At 47.7% G+C, this 20,270-nt stretch overlaps 1 protein-coding gene across 1 annotated transcript in view; it reads right to left on the reverse strand.

Annotated features, from left to right (window-relative positions):
* The window catches only part of LOC130484340 (band 4.1-like protein 4B), a 34,789-nt gene extending 18,496 nt beyond the window's left edge, over window positions 1-16,293 (reverse strand). Inside the window, exons 1-2 of the mRNA XM_056857292.1 lie at window positions 16,231-16,293; window positions 13,217-13,294 (exon numbers count right to left, since the gene is read on the reverse strand). Coding sequence (XP_056713270.1) covers window positions 13,217-13,243 — 27 coding nt within the window. The 5' untranslated portion in view covers window positions 13,244-13,294; window positions 16,231-16,293. The remainder of the gene's footprint in view (window positions 1-13,216; window positions 13,295-16,230) is intronic.
* Window positions 16,294-20,270: the final 3,977 nt, after the last annotated feature.

Raw genomic sequence — 20,270 nt, forward strand, 5'->3', positions numbered from 1 at the left:
CCCATTCGTCCTCTGACAGCTGTTTCAAGGTGGAAACCACCTACCAACCCGACCCACCGGGGAAGGGCCTTGCCCCCGTACGTGAAAAATGGGGCAGGTGCCACATTGGGGAATGGTGCTCAGAAGACAGGAGGACGGGAGATGTGCCACAGGAGGAGGGCAAATGTTATCCCTATTTTCAAACGAGATCTGAACAAACTGGAAAAGTGGGTGGATGTGAACAAGATGCAATTCAACAAGGATAAGTGCCAAGTTCTACACCTGGGTAACAAAAATGAGGCACACGCATACTGGATGGGGGATACACTTCTGGGTAGTAGCGTGTGTGAACAAGATCTTGGGGTACGGGTGGACCATAAGTTAAATATGAGCTGTGTGATGCAGTGTGATGCAGCAACAAAAAAGGCTAATGCAATATTGGGGTGCACCAACAGAGGCATAACATCCAAATCACAAGATGTCATAGTTCCACTGTACACTGCATTGATCAGGCTGCACCTGGAGTATTGTGTGCAGTTCTGGAGGCCTCAATTAAAAAAAAAAACATGGACAGAATTGAGCAGGTGCAGAAGAGAGCAACGAGGATGATCAGGTGCCTGGAGACCAAGCCCTACGAGGAAAGGCTGACGGAGTTGGGAATGTTTAGTCTGGAGAAGAGGAAGCTGAGGGGGGACATGATTGCATTCTTGAAGTATTTGAAGGGCTGTCAGAGGAGGGCAGGGAGCTGTTCCTCTTGGCAGCAGAAGATAGGACTCGCAATAAAGGGTTTAAATTGAGGGCGGAAAGGTACTGGCTGGATATTAGGGAAAAAATCTTTTACAGTAAGAGTTGTTCGACAGTGGAATCAGCTACCCTGGGAAGTGGTGAGCTCCCCCTCACTGGCAGTCTTTAAACAGAGGCTGGACAAGCACTTGTCAGGGATGCTCTAGGCTGATCCTGCATTGAGCAGGGGGTGGGACCAGATGGCCTGTGTGGCCCCTTCCAACTCTACGATTCTATGATTCTGAGCCAAAGGCAGCATGTCAAAGAGCCTTGTGTCGCTCTAGAGCTACTGAGCATCACAGGCCTAAAACAACAGTAGAGTTTTGCACATATCTGAGTTTACTACTGCCTTATTTCAACAAATCAATCAGTGTGTTGATATTCTTGATATTATACATTATTATTATTATTATTTACAAAATTTATATCCTGCCTTTCTGCCCTTACAAGGGCTGGCAAGGCAGCTAACAATTTAAAACATACTAGATAACATTGTTACGAAACCACTAAATTGTTGAATGGATATTATGTTAATCACTAGTGAACTGTAATTGTATGTGTCTTTTTTGTTGTGTCTCGTTTTGTTTGCTTTTGCTGAGTCCTTATGTTTGCAGCCCAACTCATCAGCCATGTTTCCTCCCTGTTTGTCAGATTGAGGTCTGATTGACATATGACAAGACTTCGGCAGATCACCTGGAGGAGGAGGAGAACTGCAATTCCTGAGAAGTTACTGGGAGAATTGTGCTGGTCTACAACCATAACAACAATAAACTAGCTAACTAACTAACTGGGAGAATGCCCTGTCGACTGAAGCAAGGGCATCGTCTATCAGGCTGAAAATGATTTTAAAAACTACAGCTTTGAGCGGCAGAAAACAGATCTTGGAACTAGCAGAGATTAAGATCAGGCCCTGCCATGCAGAGCTCAAGGCAAGAGTCGACCTATACTGAATTTGTGTACTGTGGAAATAATCATCAGTATATAAGCCAGGGTTCCCAACATGGTGCCCGTGGGTGCCATGGCGCCCATCGACAGCTTTTCTGGCACCTGTCAAGTGGGTAGAGCCAGGTAGAGCTTTTGCCCAGTGAGGCTTCTTCCTTACTATACAGCCTCCACAAACAACAGAATTAGACCTCAGTTCCCCATCCATGAAACACAAAAGGCCTTCCACATTTTTGGCAGCTGCTTATCATCTCCAGGTTGATGACTTCTCTGGAGCTGCCTGTGGCCTTCCTTTCTTTTATGACGTGGCATTAATTGTTGCAAAGATGCTGGTGGGAATATTTTAACCTGAGGACTTCTTTAATTTGTCCACTCATAACCTTAGTTGGCCAGTTTGTATTCTTATGTTCTTTCTCAATTTGAGGTTACATTTTGATACTTTACCATCTTCTAATATCTTCGAGAGGCACTGGAAAGACCTGATTGGTCTGCTGCTGTTGTTGTTTTTACCCAAAGCATCTTTGGGGAGTCAACAGACTGAAGGATGGGAAACCAGCTAAAGGAGGGGGGGATAATCTCTTTCAACTGTCGTCTGCATTCTCAAAGCTGCCCTGGCCCCAGCTCCAGCTTGCTCTGATCTGCCGCTCCTTCTCCATCTGCTGCTGAGACGGGCATCAGGTGCACGCAGAGAAGGGGAACAGCTGAGCCCTTTCGTCCACGCAGAGAGATCAGCCACCCCCATGGAGGCAGCCGCTGATGCAGACATGCAAAGCCAGTGATGGGAAATGCCCAACAGCTCTGCAGTTTCAGTTTTGATGGATCAGCTAGTCTGTGCACAGCAATACCTAACTTCACACAAATATTAATATGCAAGCCCCCATCCCCCCCGCAAGAACTCCTAGGAAATGGGAAATTAAAATGCCTCCCATGTTCTCCTCCCCCTTGGATCAGGTCTGCTTGACCAGTTTTCTCCTCTCCACCTGCTCTATGTTTACTTCCTCCCATGGTGCTCTTTCCCTCTCCAGGTACTCACACACTTGATCTTTCTTCCTTTTTGTCCCCCTACTAAGGGTACCATCTCTAGGTTGGAAAATTCTTTGCTATTTGGGGGTGGAGCCTGGGAAGGGCAGGAACCCAGTGGGGACGGGATGCCCAAGAGTCCACCCTCCAAAACCAACATTTTTGTCAGGGGAACTGATCTCTGTAGTGTAGAGATCAGTTGTAATTCTAGGAGACCTCTAGACTCCCCCCCCCCACCTGGAGGTTGGCAACCTGGTTCCTCACCTTGGCCACTCACTCGCTGCACCCACTCACGTCCTCTTCCCCCCACAACCTCTGCAGTTATCTCCTGTCCTATGCTCATTGCTGCTTCTCCCCGTAAACACACCGCTTTTTTATGTCAGCAGTTGTTGGTTGCCACTTCGGGTTGCTCAGGCAACCCAAAATGCCACCTGAGGTTCTATTTTCCCCGCTGTGACTATCAGGTTTTTAAAACCTAAGTTTTCCACCCAATTTACAGCAACCTGTACCTTGGTCCTGGCTGGACCCTTTGCACAAATTTTTCTACCCGCATTGGGGGTGGGTGGTGGGGGCAGGCAAATGAGGGCTTCTGAACTATCAGTGCATAGTTTCATTTCCTCACAGCTGAGATTTCAGACCAATAACCAACTGACTAGTTGCTTAGTGCCTGGAATAGGATTGACTGATGACTAGACTAATTACTGGACTAGTAATACATTTGCTGGAGGGGCGCAAAGCTAACTTTAAAAGTTGGATTTCCCATTTGAGCTCTTGTGAAAGACTCATGGGAGAGATGTGGCAAATAATATTTATTCATTTATCAACGGCCATGTAGATTGTTCCTTCACTAGATGGTCTGTTTCCAGACTGCAATCAAGAGATGAACTAGCTTTGAACTACAATTGACTACCAAAAGCCAGCAATTCATTTTTTTCTCGCCTTCCAATATGAAATACATGGAGCCGCTGCATAACAATTTTGCTACCAGAGGCACTCACAAGCAATTAACTCTCATTTTTAAACAATTCGGCTACAGCTTTTATTTTCTTTCAACTTTTTTCCTTTTAAAAGTCTTAAGTCTAAAGAGCCAGTTCACATTTTCTGTAAATGAAAACAGGATCACACGTTAAAGAGGGGATCTTGTCAAGAGAGTAAGTAAAACTGCCGTGAGTGTCTCAAATCCCTCACAGACAGAATGCCGGCCTCTTTTCTTCATGGCATACCTATGCGCAGCCTCACACTGGCTTTAGAATTGTTCCCTTTCCCCAAGGAACTTTAGTTGATGAAAAGAGGCTAGGGATCTCTCAGACAAAAACCTCACCACCCTCCACAAGCTACGTTCTCAGAATTCTCTGGGGGAAGCCATGATGGTTTGGCTGACAGACGTTTGTAGGGTAGGCCTGCTTCTGTTGCCCTTGGTGGTGGTGGAAAGGGCTGTCAAGTCACAGCTGACTTATGGCAACCTCAGAGAGGTTTTCAAGGCAAGAGACGTCCGGAGGTTGTTTGCCCATTGCCTGTCTCTGCATGGCAACCCTGGACTTCCTTGGTTAGGGTTGCCAGCCTCCAGGTGGTGGCTGGATATCTCCCACTATTACAACTGATCTTCAGGTGACAGAGATCAGTTCCCCTGGAGAAAATGGCAATTGGGCTCTATGGCATTGAAGTCCCTCCCCTCTCCAAACCCCGCCCTCCTCAGGCTCCACTCCCAAAAGCTCCAGGTATTTCCCAGCTGGCAACCCTAACCTTAGTGGTCTCCCCTCCAAGTATGAACCAGAGCTGACCCTGCTTTGCTTCCAAGATCCCTTGCTGTATCACCTCGGTGGAAGCTTAGTTGTCTTGGTCACTGTGAATGGCCAAGGGAGGGCTGTCCAAGAACAGTCACAAAGAACCTCCTTGAGCCTTCATGGATGATAGCTGGAGATCTCTCTCGCGCCTTTGGAATGTTATACTGAGCAAAGTTTGGGAAGGAGAAGGAGACGGAGAAGAGTTGGTTTTTATATGCCGACTTTCTCTACCACTTAAGGAAGAATCAAACTGGCTTACTTATACTCACCTTCCCCTCCCCACAACAGACATCCTGTGAGGTAGGTGAGACTGAGAGAGTGTGACTAGCCCAAGGTCACCCTGCTGGCTTCCTGTGTAGGAGTGGGGAAACAAATCCAGTTTACAGATTAGCCTCCGCCGCTCATGTGGAGTGGAGAATCAAACCCGGTTCTCCAGATCAGAGTCCACTGCTCCAAACCACCGCTCTTAACCACTACACCATGCTGGGCGAGGGAAGCTGGGGGGAATATTTTTCAGTCTGGATCAGAGAGAGTGAGGTTGAGCCCTGGACACTGGGAGTTGACTGAATTTGAGGGCAGGATTCTTGCTGGTGGAGGACTGGAGGATTTGATGCTGTTTGAGCGTCTGGTTCCTTCCAACACTCTCTGCTTCTATATTTGCAAATGAACTCAAACCTTCCAATTACCCCCTACAACCCCCCATGCTCCATCATAAACTTGTGCTCCTGCCCCTGGCATTAGTCCCTGCTCCAGTATGTAATGAAGGCGCATAAGTGTATGCACAAGGTAACCTTCAGAGTTAATAAACTATTGTTTTAAGGGCTTTGTGTTGATGAAAATGATATTTTGCATTTGTAAAAAAATTGTTTTGGCTTTCAAAAGAGCAGTAAGTGAGAAAATACGTTGTGCGCACCAAATACACAACCATTGGTTTTTCCATAACAGTGGAATGAAAAATGCACACGGTAGTCTTAGCCGATGCAGCTGTCTCCTAGCAATTTTTTACTCAGCAACGTGACTCCTGAATATCAATAGGAAACTAACTTCCACTTATATTTTTCATTGTTGGATGACTCAGTCATGCAGCAGAACTTTCTGTTTTTGCTGTGGTAAAAAGAAGCACTCCTTTGAGAGCCGAACCAACACGGTGGCCAGGTTTTGGACTCCAGATCCAATTGTCACTAATCACAATCATGAAATGAGAAATGTCACTGATGAGACAAGGGGGCCGAGTCTGCAACAGATATAAACAGAGCTGAACATATTTAGCCCCACTGCTGGAACATTCTAAATCCAGGTTCCAAGTGGTAACTGATGGAATCCAGTGATCCTGACTCAGTAAGCACATTACTAGTGTTGCCAGCCTCCAGGTGGTGGCTGGAGATCTCCCACTATTACATCTGATCTCCAGGCGACAGAGATCAGTTCACCTGGAGAAAATGGCTGCTTTGGAAGGTGGACTCTATGGCATTATAACCCATTGAAGTCCCTCCCCTCCCCAATCTCTGCCCTCCTCAGGCTCCCCCCAAAATCCCCAATAGGGTTGCCAACCTCCAGGTAGTAGCTGGAGATCTCCTGCTATTACAACTGATCTCCAGCCAATAGAGATCAGTTCACCTGGAGAAAAATGGCCGCTTTGGTAATTAGACTCTATGGCATTGAAATCCCTCCCCTCCCCAAACCCCACCCTCATCAGGCTCCGCCCCAAAAACCTCCCTCCGGTGGCGAAGAGGGACCTGGCAACCCTAAACCCCAGGTATTTTCAAAACTGGAGCTGGCAGCTGTAACCATTACATATTGTTATGAAAGATCGTTTTGCCATCCATGCTGGAATCAGTCACGAACATAGGAAGCTGCTTTACCCTGTGGGTTTCCAACTCTGGGCTGGGCATTCCTAGAGATTTGGGGGTGGAGACTAGGAAGGGTGGGGTTTAGGGAAGGGAGGAACCTCAGTGGGGTATAATGCCACAGAGTCCACCCTCTGAAGCTGCTCTTTTCTCTAGGAATTTCCCCTAGTCTCTGTGGTAAAGAGAAAGACTAGAGCATCACCGAGAAGTGACATCACATCCTCTCCAAACTCTGTCCTCCCCAGGCTCTGCCCCCAAATCTCCCAGCATTTGCAGGGGCAGTATTGGGAACCCTACCGATTCATTGCTCCCATTTCCCATCTTAAACATATTCCAAATTTTGTGGAAGGAAAATGTTGTGCAGTATCTCTCATTTCCAGATTCATCCAACATTCACTCAGTTTCTCTGCATCACTAGTATCATTCTTGTCAATGCAGAATGTGGCTTTCTCTGGCTCAGACTAATAGGAAGTGTGTGAGGTGAGGGAGAAGAGACAACATAGGACCTGCTGCACCTGGTACTTCATGTGGCCATGGCCCTCAAAATTTAATTTGCAGTATCATGAAACCAATAATTATTCCCCCGCAAAAACTGCTTGCAAATACAGACATACCAGAATTGCGTAGTGCAATGCACAGCCTGGTGGTATCCCACAGAGGAAATGATTCTAAGTGTTAAAAAAACAGAGATTAACAATATGGTAATTCCTATTTATTCTGGTTTTGAACATATTCTGATGGAGGCAGTAAAGGTGGGCAAATGGCCCAGTGCTTTTATTCTGTGAGACCTCCCTCACTTTCACCCAAGACTGAGTCCACTCCAGTGTCACACCAAGAAATACAGGGCAGAGATAAGCAGATGAAGAGCTGAGACCTAGCTCAGTTCTCAGTGATTCCTACTCAGTTCTATGGAATAAAATCATAGATGGTTCACATGACAGCCTTTTTTTTGTGAGGCTGTAGAGTTCCTTTCCTGCATCCAGTTGCAAGCAAAACTGAAACATGGCCTCCATTATACATGACTAAATACAACATTATATTCTTTATAAAATGCAGATCCACAGGCATCATCCTATTTCATGTCTGCTTGAAAGTATTGGCTAGTTCTCTTATGGTCACCCCTCCAACGACTTCGGGTCTTTGTTTGGATTATGCATGCCGTTTCCGACCGGCAGAGGTCACCTCGCTTTCCCCCTGCCTTTCCCCGCATTTTGCCCGTGTTTTCAAATTCGAGATAAAACAGGTCCCTGAAAACACGGGGAAAGGCAGGGGGAGAGCAAGGTGACCTCTGCCCGTCAGAAACGGCATGCATAATCCAAACAAAGACCCCAAATCGGAGGGGTGATGGCGAGGGAAGCAGCCATGCATGAAAGGTCTATGTTCCCTTCAGCAAAGATCCCATCTCCTCCACATTATTCCTTTTGTTCTCAGCCTAATTACGCCTGTTGTCTGACAGGCCATTCTCTGTAGCACTCACAAATAAACAGCTAATTATTAGCCTTTATGTACAGAGGAAAGGGGCTAAATTCTGATTTTCACTTTGTAGCAAGGCAAAGTCACTGCTCACAATTACTTTAATTATTATAGTGTTATTTTGAAATAATCATTTTAAAACAGCCAGTGGCTTTTGAGGTTGAAAAACGGTATTGAAGTCTCCCCGCCCAGGTGCTGGTAATTTACAATTGATTAATTAATGTTCCATGGGAACTGGGAGAGAACAGGAAGCAATTAACTAAACAGGAGAGGAGAGGGGAGGGGAGGGGAGGGGCAGAGAGGAGAGGAACTTGTCCAGGGACGACAAGTTAGCTTGGCAATTGTGTTTTAAGTGTGTTTGTTTAAATCACAAATCAGGTCTGGGGAAAAAAGACAGAAACACAACACACAAAAATATGGAAAGCAACCAGTAACTACAAAGCTATTTGGATTGTCTGAAAAAATCTGCATGAGCAACCATGGAAATTCCAGTGTGGAACTGACCATTTGCAGTATAGGACATAGTTCATTCCAGATACTAGGATCACCAGAGGCAGTGGGCCGATTTAGGCCATAATCAGTAGGGTTCCCGAGTTCATAGAATCAAGAGTTGGAAGGGACCTCCAGGGTCATCTAGTCCAACCCCCTGCACAGTGCAGGAAATTCACAACTACCTTTCCCCCACACACACCCAGTGACCCCTACTCCATGCCCAGAAGATGGCAAAGATGCCCTCCCTCTCATGAACTGCCTAAGATCATAGAATCAGCATTGCTGACAGATGGCCATCTAAACTCTTTTTAAAAACCTCCAGGGAAGGAGCACTTACCACCTCCGGAGGAAGTCTGTTCCACTGAGGAATCACTCTGTTAGAAAATTCGTCCTACTATCTAGATGGAAACTCTTTTGATTTAATGTCAACCCATTGGTTCTGGTCCGACCTTCTGGGGCAACAGAAAACAACTCGGCACCATCCTCTATATGACAGCCCTTCAAGTACTTGAAGATAGTTATCATATACCGTCTCAGTCTTCTCCTCTCCAGGCTAAACATACCCAGCTCCTTCAACCTTTCCTCACAGGACTTGGTCTCCAGACCCCTCACCATCTTTGTTGCCCTCCTCTGGACACGTTCCAGCTTGTCTACGTTCTTCTAAGATTGTGGTGCCCAAAACTGAACATAATACTCTAGGTGAGGTCTAACCAGAGTAAAGCGATACCATCGCTTCGCGTGATCTGGACACTATACTTCTGTTGATGTAGCCCAAGATCACATTTGCCTTTTTAGCTACCGCATCACACTGCTGACTCATGTTCAGTGTTTGGTCTACTAAGACCCCAAGATCCTTTTCGCACACACTACTGCTAAGACAAGTCTCTCCCATCCTATAATTATGCATTTGATTTTCCTACCTAAATGCAGAACTTTACATTTATCTCTGTTGAAATGCATTTTATTGGTTTTAGCCCAATTCTCCAGCCTGTCAAGACCATCCTGTATCCTGACTCTGTCTTCTACCATATTTGCTACCCCTCCCAATTTAGTATCATATGCAAATTTAATAAGCATCCCCTCTATTCCTTCATCCAAGTCATTTATAAAGATATTGAACAACACAGGGCCCAGGACAGATCCCTGAGGCACTCCACTAGTCACTCCTCTCCAAGTGGATGAGGAACCATTAACAAGCACTCTTTAGCTGTGATCTGTCAACCAATTACAGATCCACCTAAAAGTAATAGGATATAAATCACATTTTCCCAATTTGTCAATAAGAATATTATGGGGAACCTTATCAAAAGCCTAAAGTTCCCTTTACTCTCTTCTCATATAAACCATTGCTGCTCTCTCCTATGAATGCTGAAGTGCTGAAGTGAGGACACAACATGTCCTTCCATCCTTGACTATGGGTTCCCCCGTCTTCCACTGATGGGGGGTGGGTGACGGAGTTATATGCCCTCAGAAGACAGAGAGATGTTTCTCAAGTGTCCTCCCAGACTCCTCTACAATATCCCCACACATCCACATCTGCTGTGATCATGAGGGTCATTATTTAGCATCTAGTATTAATAAAACAATGGGTAGAATCAGACCAGAACAGATCAAGAGTGGCTAAGGGCGGGGAGGGGGGGAGAGAAACACTTGAGTATATCAGATGTGTTTCAGGATTTCCTAAAAAGGTAATTTAGGGATTCTGAGGTGGAAGTCCAACAGTTGGTGCAAGTCTCTCAACCCAGCTAGTATTGGAAGGAGCTTTCCAAAAGGAAGCACCACTCCTCTAGACAGATCCATCAACATTTGGCAGGGTGACTACATTTCAGAAGGAAGAGATTCTATGGTTTTAAAACATCAACATGTTAAGCCAGTGAAGGTGTCTTTTCCCCTCCAGTCATGAGGCTCAGGGGTGTCAAACATAAAGCTGGGGGCAAGATCTGGCCCCTTGAGAGCTCTTATCTGGCCCGTGAGCCAGCCGAGCCAGCCAAGGCAGCCCCCCCCCCCCGCCCCCGCCCCAAGATGTCAATGATTACAGACTGGTGGACACCATGGTAGTAACCAAACCTGCAGATCTTTCTGAGGTGGAATCTTTCTATTGCAGATACACTCCCAGGCACAGGCAATGGGGCTCCCATGGGAGGGTTAGAACATCCACCCATTGGGAGGATGCCCATCACCTACCTATCAGTGACATGGAATTTGCCACTCACCATCAGAGAACCACCAAGAGGAGCTACAAGTAACATCTGTTGTATAGCCTAAAGACAAATGAACACTTCTGAGAATGGGCACCTCCCACCAAAGAAATGATATACCCAATCCTGCCTCTGGGAGACTTGTTGGGGCATTAGCAGTATACCAGGACTGGCTACTACCCAGATTTTTTTAAATTCCCTCCTAACTGAATTTATATATGACAATCATACTTGCAGCAATGCTGAATGTAATATTACTTTTGTATTTTTTTATTTTTAATAAAAATTTAAAAAACGATTAAATAAAAGAGAATACTGTAGGAATGTTATCGCTTTAGGCATGTTTGTATTTTAAGTAAAAAATAAAGTAAAAAAATAATATCATTAATTGGCTTTGCCTGTCTCTTCAATTACCTGACATTTAATTTTATAGTACACAACGTTGCCCGGCCCGACCAAGTGGCATTTATGTCATATCCGGCCCTTGTAACAAATGTGTTGGACACCCCTGCTCTAGCTGGTTCACACAGGCAGGTGCCTCTCTTCATTGCTGAACACTTGATGACCAGCAGGGGTATGTGTGAAATTTTCATCTGTTCCCTGCAGGGAACTGCTTCTTCTTCTTCTTCTTCTTTTTAGAGAGCCCAGATGGGCTTGGAGTGCCACCACAGGGAGCACTCCCCGCAAAGTTTTCTCATGAAAAAATCGCATTGGAGGTTGTTTTTTTCCAATTTGGTGGCTCCACGTGCACAGATACAGCAGCAAAATCGGGAAAAATAACTCCCCCGACAGGGCTTTTCTGTGAGAAAACTGCTGGGAGGGGGGAGGCAGGAGGGCTTCCTCCCCCTGTGGTGCTGTTCCGAACTTTTTTGGGCTCTTATTTTTTTAAAAAGGGAGAAAGAAGCAGTCCCCTGCAACTGCTGTGCAGCTGGGGGAACACGTGAAAATGTGTGAGAATGTGTGGGAAAAGGTAACATATTGTTGGGCTCCCAGCTGCATGAATTTTCAGGTATGGTGTTATATCCAGGATAGCCAACAGAAGAATCACAGCATGCTGCAGCCATCCAACAACAATCATCGGTGTCTTCCAGACAGGCCATTAACGCATGGCCACTTTGCCCCTCCATTCTCCCAGGTATAGAGCGAATTGGGGAGGTCTGCACGCACGTTCTTCGCCCAAGCACATGTTGACCCCTCCCCCTTTCACTACATTCCCTTCCTCTGTTATGGCGACTTAAATAGAAGTCACGCAACAGAGGCGGGAGTTCGCCCATGTGTGCTCGGCGCCCGGGTCGAATTCCAGCAGGGAGACTTCTGGGAGTGCCGACAGCAGCAGCGGTGGCTCCTTTCCTCGCCGAAGCTACTGCCCGGCCCCGTGGGGCAGCAGCGGCGGCGGCACCTTCCCCCCCCCCCCCGCCACAGCTGGAAGCCTGCAGCAGCAGTGGCTTCTTTCCCCGGCCGCCGCAGCCTCTACTTGCCCGCCTCTGCCCGCCTCCAGCTTTTCCTCACCTCCAGAGGGTCAGCATGCCGGAGGAGCACGGAACCGTGTTGCCGCCTCCACCCAACACCGGACCCCTGGCTTCTGGCTGGAGAAGGTGGGAGACAGAGAGGGGGCGGCTGCTCTCGCTCCATTGAAGCTGTGGGAGAAGAAAGGCAAGGCGGGGGGCAGAGAGAGGCAGCGGCAGCTACTCAAGTCCCTCTCATGCGTACAGTTTTTGGCTTGCGGATTTAAAAAGTGTGCGACATGAGAGGGACGAACAAACGAATCTCTGGCCATGCGTTAATGGCCGCGGTCTTAATGTTCCAGTTTCATTTCCCTTTCCCTTTTCTTTCCCTTGTTTCCTCACACCTTTGTTAGCAATCCCTTGCTATCCCAGTCTACGTTCCCCCCACCCCGCTCTTTCTAAAACCTGTATTGCCTTGATCTTTTTCCAGAAATGCCTTGATTTTGGTTTTCCACCAGTCTGAAAGGCCTGTGCTGTTTCACAGGTCTCCGCCCACCTCACCATTTTGTCTTGGAGCAGGGTGGGCAGTGATTTCTTTTTGTAATCAGCCTTACAGCGACCCAGTGGTAGACCACACACGTGCTGGATGTACCATCGTGGCCAATCAGATGGACTGAAAGAAGCGGCCAATCATTGCTTCAGAACCTCCGATGGAAGAAGCTGCACCTGAGGACTCTCTGCTGTCCTCAGAGAGCATAACGCTTAAAGTAGTCAGACGCACACTCGTAAAATGTGGCCATCTTAACATCGGGAGACATAGGTCAGGGGCAGACGTTTAGTCAAGTTCTCCTGCAAACATACCAAAAAATGTGCCTGATTCCTGATCTGGTCTCTGAGACCTCCAAGCCATGAAATTAGCAAGAACTACTGTCCGATGAAAGAAGCAGAATATAGTAAAGCATTTTAAAAGGACATCAGACCTTTATGAGGACATTATCTCCTCTAAGGGTGACTCTGAGGGATCAGTTTTGAGAAGTCTTAGGCTAGACAAAGAAATTGACTCCCATTAACATCAGAAACCTGTTCAAACATTAGGCCATTATTAGAAATATATAAACCAGATTAACAAAACCTCGGAGTCAACATCTTTTAAAAGATGTTATAAGCACGACCACTGTAACAACCTCCACCAAAAATGACCTAAGAAATTATCCAAACCTTCTCATCCAAGGCTTCAAAAAGAAATCATTTACCATCGGCGTGGCTTCTGTAAAGTCCATCAGCAAATCCCCTGGCTCCAGGGCAAACGTATTTCCCGTATCTGTGGGGCTCTGAAGCACAAAATTTAAGAGCTGAATAATTTCTAAATACTTTGGAATTCCAAAATGCACACATTTAATTTAAAGAACCAAACTACAAAGTATAAATCTTAAATGTACCCACGCTGGAAAATGCCCAAGCAATAACAGGGACAGAAGAACCTGGGGACCTCCCAACTCCTCTTTAGTCTCCCAATCTGGTCACAAAATAACACCCAGTCCATATACTTACGGGTCTGGTAATCCTGGAGGATAGTTCATGCGCCCCTTCCCTCCACCATGAACATAACTTATTAGCCAGGAAAGCTATGTAGAAACTTATTTTTGCATGGAAGCCCTATTTCTATGGTCCCTTCCCTTCAGGAAAGAGTAGGAACGATGAAGCAACTTGGGTTTATGCACCCAAGGACCTGGATGTGTCAAACCTACCTCATATGACATGATGCCGTGGGGAGCTGGCACATGAGCTGGCATCTCACACTTGTCTACAACATCAACTTATCTCATCACAGAGGCTGGCACCAGAGCACGGGACATGTCCCAGATGCTGGACTTTTGGGTTGAAAACACATGGCCGTTTTGTCACTACATTCTCCCACGAATGTAGCGATATCAGTGAAGTTGAAATGCACGTCCTTCTCCCACGCCCGTGACCAACCCTTCTCCTGTTGTTACATTCCCAGGTTAACCAGTTGCTGTTTTGTTGCAACCTAAATGGAAAGTGCGTGACAGTCCCTGGAGTTCGCCGGTGCGTTTTCAGCACCCGGGTCGACTCCCCACTGGAAGACGGCCCGGAGCCAACAACAGCAGCGGTGGCTCCTTCCCCCCCCCCATGGACCCGCACCTCTCTCTCCCCCTCTCCTCCCGCTCCCACACCCTCCTCCGCCTCCCCCCAGCACCAGCCGGGGTTTCAGCCCACCTCACAGCCTGCAGCCCAGAGCCCCACACTCAGAGGCTGTGGTGGCAGCGGCTCCTTCTGGCACCAACACTGCGCTCTTTCAGCCGCCGCTGCCTCCACCTGGCAAAGGCGACCCTGTATGTGTCAACTGGAAGTGCACAGCATTGGCGCTAGAAGGAGCCGCTGCCGCTTCAGCTCTGACTACTATGGGGCTCCAGGCTGCAGGCTGCTGTGAGGTGGGTTGGTCCTGGGGGGAGGCAGAGGAGGGTGCGGGAGAGGGAGGAGAGGGCGAGAGAGAGGCGTGGAAGGCGTGAGATAGAACAGGGACGAACAAATGAGAAAACAGTCGTGCATTAACGACCTTGGAGAACTTTCTTCCTCTCCCGCAGAAGAATCACCCACCGTGTTGTGACACTTAAAAAAAAAAAAAATTCAAGACGCACAGCCAGCCCTTCCCAGCACATGGACTAAGAAGCAGTGATGAATTTCCATACTCAAACTGGAAACTAAGAGCACGTGCCAGCCTAGTTTTTCTCTCCCTCAGTTCCCACGTATCAAATCCTGCTGTGAACCATAAAGCCACCTCTTATTGAGGAAGAAGAAGAAGAAGAGTTGGTTTTTATATGCTGATTTTCTCTATCTTTTAAGGAGAATCACCCTCTTCCACCAAGCGTGCAGCTTCGGAAGGGACACACATGGAGCAGTGAGGGAGGTAGGGGACACCCGCCTAGTCAGCCAGATCAGCCGAATCAACCCAGGCGATCAATGGGGCAACAGATGTCGCATCCAGAGCACCCTCACATCACCCTTAAGGAGAATCAACCAAGCTTAAAATCGCCTTCCCTTCCCCACAACAGACACCTTGTGAGGTAGGTGGGGCCGAGAGAGTGCGGAGAGAACTGCGACTAGCCCAAGGTCACCCAGCAGGCTTCATGTGGAGGAGTGGGGAAAGCAGATCGGTTCACCAGATTAGAGTCTGCTGCTCATGTGTAGGAGTGGGGAATCAAACCCGGTTCTCCAGATGAGAGTCTGCTGCTCTCAACTGCTATATCATGCTGGCTCTCATTGGTGGGTACTGAAGTCCATAAGCATGGATGCTGCAAGCACCTCCTTCTAGGGACTGTCCTGTTTTTCTGTTTTTTGAGCCACTAGGCAGCAGAACATTTTCTTGCAATACGCCACTTCAGCAGTCCCCTGTGCCCCTAGCTTGGCCGGGGAGAGGGGAGATTTCCAGCAATGTCCCGTGCAGAACACAGCAGAATGTACCAGTCCACATCACAGGGCTGGCGTTAGCATACCCTGTGGTGAGACAGCCACTGGGGCCCAGGGCTTTTGGTTCAGCCCACTGCTACATGCCTTGCCTGCTACCTATGCTTCCCCACCTGCTCACCAGGGCTCCCTATCTATGCTCCCAGCTAAACATGATGCCCAGCATTGTTGGGGAAGATCATGCATGGCAGAAGAGGGGTGTGTGGCAGAAGAGGGGTGCGTGGCAGCAGTTGCCAGTTGCCAGTTCCAGGTTGTGAAATTCCTGGAGGTTTGGGGGAGCAGCCTGGAGAAAGAGGGGTTTGAGAAGGAGAGGGAACTCAGCAAGGATGTGATTCCATAGAGTCCACCCTCCAAAGTGGTCATTTGCTCCAGGGGGGCTGATCTCTGTTGTCTGGAGATCAGTTGGAATTCCAGGAGATCTCCAGGCCCCACCTGGAGGTTGGCAACCCTACAGCAGTGCTCCTGGCCGCTATGGCAACCACACCTCTAACTGCGTGTGCCGTCTCGTGCTGTCAGGCAAAGGGTATATGGGTGGCGGTGAGTGCAGGGGGTAGGAAGTCTGCCAGCAGGGGAAGGACACATGGGCAGGTGGGGGGCCCAGAGCTGGGGGGGGGGGGGAAAGGGTGGGGTCTGGTGGAAGGCAGAGAGGGTGTCTATGGAAACTCTCTGCTGGGGGGCTCCCAAAACCTGGAACCGGCCCTCCCTTCTCATAAGTTGTTGTTGCTGTTGACCTCCACCTGTTACACTTTCCCCAACTGTCCCACTAATTGTCTCTCTTTACCTTTGCACACGATGAAAACTGTCCTCCAGATGTTTTCTGCGACCCGGGAGATGCAGATGAGGGTGGTGGGGATGCCCCAACTGCTGCTGCCAGTGCCGGGGGAAGGTCGTCTTCATCACTGTGTGTGTTAAAAGAGTACGAAGCTTTGCTCACTGCAATATTCAACCCCCTTTTCAAAGTGTTGACTTTAATGGGTAGGATAATCTGGGAAGTCCTTTCGAAACACCTGGCATTCCTGTCTGCTCCTCCTTTGAGTCCTCCTATACCTTCACCCACTTTGGCAAACAACTTTTCTTTCCAAGAATATGAAGCGTGGCTCCAGCAGCTCCCATTAGGGTTGCCAGGTCCCCCCTCTCCTTCGGTGGGAGGTTTTTGGGGAGGAGCTGGGGCGGGGACTGCACGCATCTGTGCGCAACTTCTTGTTTACACCTGGAAGCGCCGCATTGCAACGGGCTGCTTTCCCACTCAATCCCTTAAAACACTAGTGTTGTCCGGGTGTGCAATCTCTGCTCCTGAGCCAGTCGATGGATTGGCAGACAATTGCCTGCCAATCCAAGCAACATGGCAACCCTATCTCCCATGCACATAGAGAAGGAAACCAGCGGCTGCTACAGGAATCTACTTGTGCCCACACAGAGCTGTGCTCGCCAGGGAACAGATGATGTTGTTTTCTAGACACCACCTACAAATGTACAAATTTTAAAGAAGCATTTCATTCAACCAAATGCATTCACTAACAAAACAGTTATGTTTGAATACCCATCACAGATAGGGTTGCCAGCTCCGGGTTGGGAAATACCTGGAGATTTTGGGGGTGGAGCTTGAGGAGGGTGGGGCTTGGGGAGGGGAGGGTCTTCAATGGAGGTATAATGCCATAGAATCCCCCTTCCAAAGCGGCCATTTTCCCCAGGTGAACTGATCTCTGTCAGCTGGAGATCAGCTGTAGTCCCAGGAGATCTTCAGCTACCACCTGGAGGTTGGCAACCATAGTCACAGACACCTTCTTGCATCACAAGCTCATCTTGAACTCTCTACAAATACAAAGAGCGTTCCCAGGTATTCATGGACAGCCAATACTGAGATGCCACTCGAGATCCTGAAAACCATTCAAAACAATGAAGGAACCCTGACTTATTTCATTTCCATTTTTTTCCTTAACACCCAACCATTCACAACTCTCACCATTTTTGTTATCTCATCAGTTTGCTACTATATTCCACATTGTCCACACAAACTGAATCAACTTGGGGCCAGGCTCAAAGCCATCTCAGCGCAGTTCCTCTTTCAAAGCGCTGGACTTCAGAATGCGTAGGCTGATGGGGTGGTCTGGCAACTGGCAGAAGGGTGGCTGGCGGGAGGCAGAGCACTGGGGAGGAAAATTAAAAAGAAAAAGAAGGCCTCGGCTACTTACCGGAAGTCCTGGCCACAGAGGTCCTGGCGATTACTAGAGCCACCCAGAAGTGGCAAAGATAGCTCTAGCGATCAGCAGAAACTCTATGGTCAGAACTTCCAGTAAGTAGCCGAGGCCTTATTTTTCTCCCCAGGACAATACCCCCACTCTTTGCCCTGGTTTCTGCCTGCCAATCAGCTGAGCACCAGGGAGCAAGAGCTCTAGTTGGCTGGCCAGCTGTGTTACTAACAAGGATCTCCTTAATAACAGCACAAAGGAACACTAGCTTGTTGGGTATTAGAGAGCGAGCTTTGTTACATGTCAGACAGTTAAGGGGTTAATATTGTAACTGACCAAATGGCCAGTTTGTGGTGGCCATTGCAATCGTGCCCAAGAGTCACGTATACAACTATTTTGCATGTTCAACTGCTTTCGATTTCTTTGTTAGAAGAGAAAGTAGTTGACCCCCTTTTTGCTTGACTGCTGAACAGGCAGGATGGAGAGAGACTCTCCTTTTGCTAAGGGTGCCTACTCGTAAGTAAGCTTAGTGCCTTGCCAAAGGTTTTGGCAAGTATAGGAAACATAGAATGTAGACAGATATTATTTGTTTTGTATCCCAGTGACTTTTTCCCTACCCTGAGTTAGAGTAAAGATTGTTTTACTTCAAGACAAATGCGTCTTGCCTCTTTTGTGCGTGTGTGTGATCTCAATTCTCATAGTTCAAGAGGAACGATCCAATCCCTCTGATTTGGTAGCAGAAAATTAAATATCGGGGTTCCCTTTACAGGAACTGGGGCCCCGATTCCCCAATAAGCTGCACCCCTCAGCTGCAGACTCTTCATACTGGATTCCGCCTGGTCCACCAGTTGATCCTTTCCTAGATCCCAGCTTGGCATCTGAGCAATTGGCAACATTGAGTGGTTCCAAAGGGCAGGAATGAGGCAGGGTAGCTGCTGCCAGCATTCTCAAGTCCTCCTTGGTGTGAAAGATGCAGGAAACCCCATGACTAGGATTGCCAACCTCCAGATGGTGGCTGGAGATCTCCCCCTATTACAACTGATCTCCAGGCGATAGAGATCAGTTCACCTGGAGAAAATGGCTGCTTTCAAAGGGGGACTCTATAGCATTATACCCCATTGAAGTCCCTCCCCTTCCCAAACTCCACCCTCCTCAGGCTCCACCCCCAAAATCTCCAGGTATTTCCCCACCTGGAGCTGGCAACCCTACCCATGAGTCACTCAGCTTACAGGCCCCATAATTGGGAAAATGTGGTTTAGATCCTATTACTGTTAGGTGGATCTGTAACTGGTTGTCCGATCGCACTTAAAGACTGCTTGTTAATGGTTCCAATACCTGGGAGTGCCTCAGGGATCTGTCCTGGGCCCAGTGTTGTTCAATAGCTTTATAAATGATTTGGATGAAGGAATAGAGGGGATGCTTATTAAATTTGCATATGGTACTAAATTGGGAGGGGTAGCAAATATGGTAGAAGACAGAGCCAGGATACGGGATGATCTTGACAGGCTGGAGAATTGGGCTAAAACTAATAAAATGCATTTCAACAGAGATAAATGTAAAGTTCTGCATTTAGGTAGGAAAAGTCAAATGCATAATTATAGGATGGGGAGACTTGTCTGAGCAGGAGTGCATGCGAAAAGGATCTTGAGGTCTTAGTAGACCAAACACTGATCATGAGTCAGCAGTGTGATGCGGTAGCTAAAAAGGCAAATGTGATCTTGGGCTGTATCAACAGAAATATAGTGTCCAGATCATGCTAAGCGATGGTATCGCTTTACTCTGCTCTGGTTAGACCTCACCTAGAGTATTATGTTCAGTTTGGGGCACCACAATCTAAGAAGGATGTAGACAAGCTAGAACGTGTCCAGAGGAGGGCAACAAAGATGATGAGGGGTCTGGAGACCAAGTCCTATGAGGAAAGGTTGAAGGAGTTGGCTCAGTTGTAGAGCATCTGCTTGGCATGCAGAAGGTCCCAGGTTCAATCCCCGGCATCTCCAGTTAAAGGGACTAGGCAAGTAGGTGATGTGGAAGACCTCTGCCTGAGACCCTGGAGAGCGGCTGCCGGTCTGAGTAGCCAATACTGACTTGGATGGACCAATGGTCTGATTCAGTATAAGGCAGCTTCATTTGTTCATGTTTAGCTTGCACAGGAGAAGACTGTGAGGTGATAAAATAACCATCTTCAAGTACTTGAAGGGCTGTCATATAGAGGATGGTGCTGAGTTATTTTCTGTTGCCCCAGAAGGTCAGACCAGAACCAATGGGTTGAAATTAAAACAAAAGAGTTTCCGTCTAGACATTAGGATGAATTTTATAACAGTTAGAGCGGTTCCTCAGTGGAACAGGCTTCCTCAGGAGGTGGTAAGCTCTCCTTCCCTGGAGGTTTTTAAGAAGAGGCTAGATGGCCATCTGTCAGCAATGCTGCTTCTGTGACCTTAGGCAAATGATGAGAGGGAGGGCATCTTGGCCATCTTGTGAGCATGGAGTAGGGGTCACTGGGGTTGTGTGAGGGAGGTAGTTGTGAATTTCCTGCATTGTGCAGGGGGTTGGACTAGATGACCCTGGTGGTCCGTTTGAATTCTATAATTCTATGACCTGGGAATAAGTTGGAGACTATTTCTACTTAATAATT

This window comes from Euleptes europaea, chromosome 11 (assembly GCF_029931775.1).
Source record: "Euleptes europaea isolate rEulEur1 chromosome 11, rEulEur1.hap1, whole genome shotgun sequence".
In the NCBI taxonomy this organism is placed as follows: Eukaryota; Metazoa; Chordata; class Lepidosauria; order Squamata; family Sphaerodactylidae; genus Euleptes; species Euleptes europaea.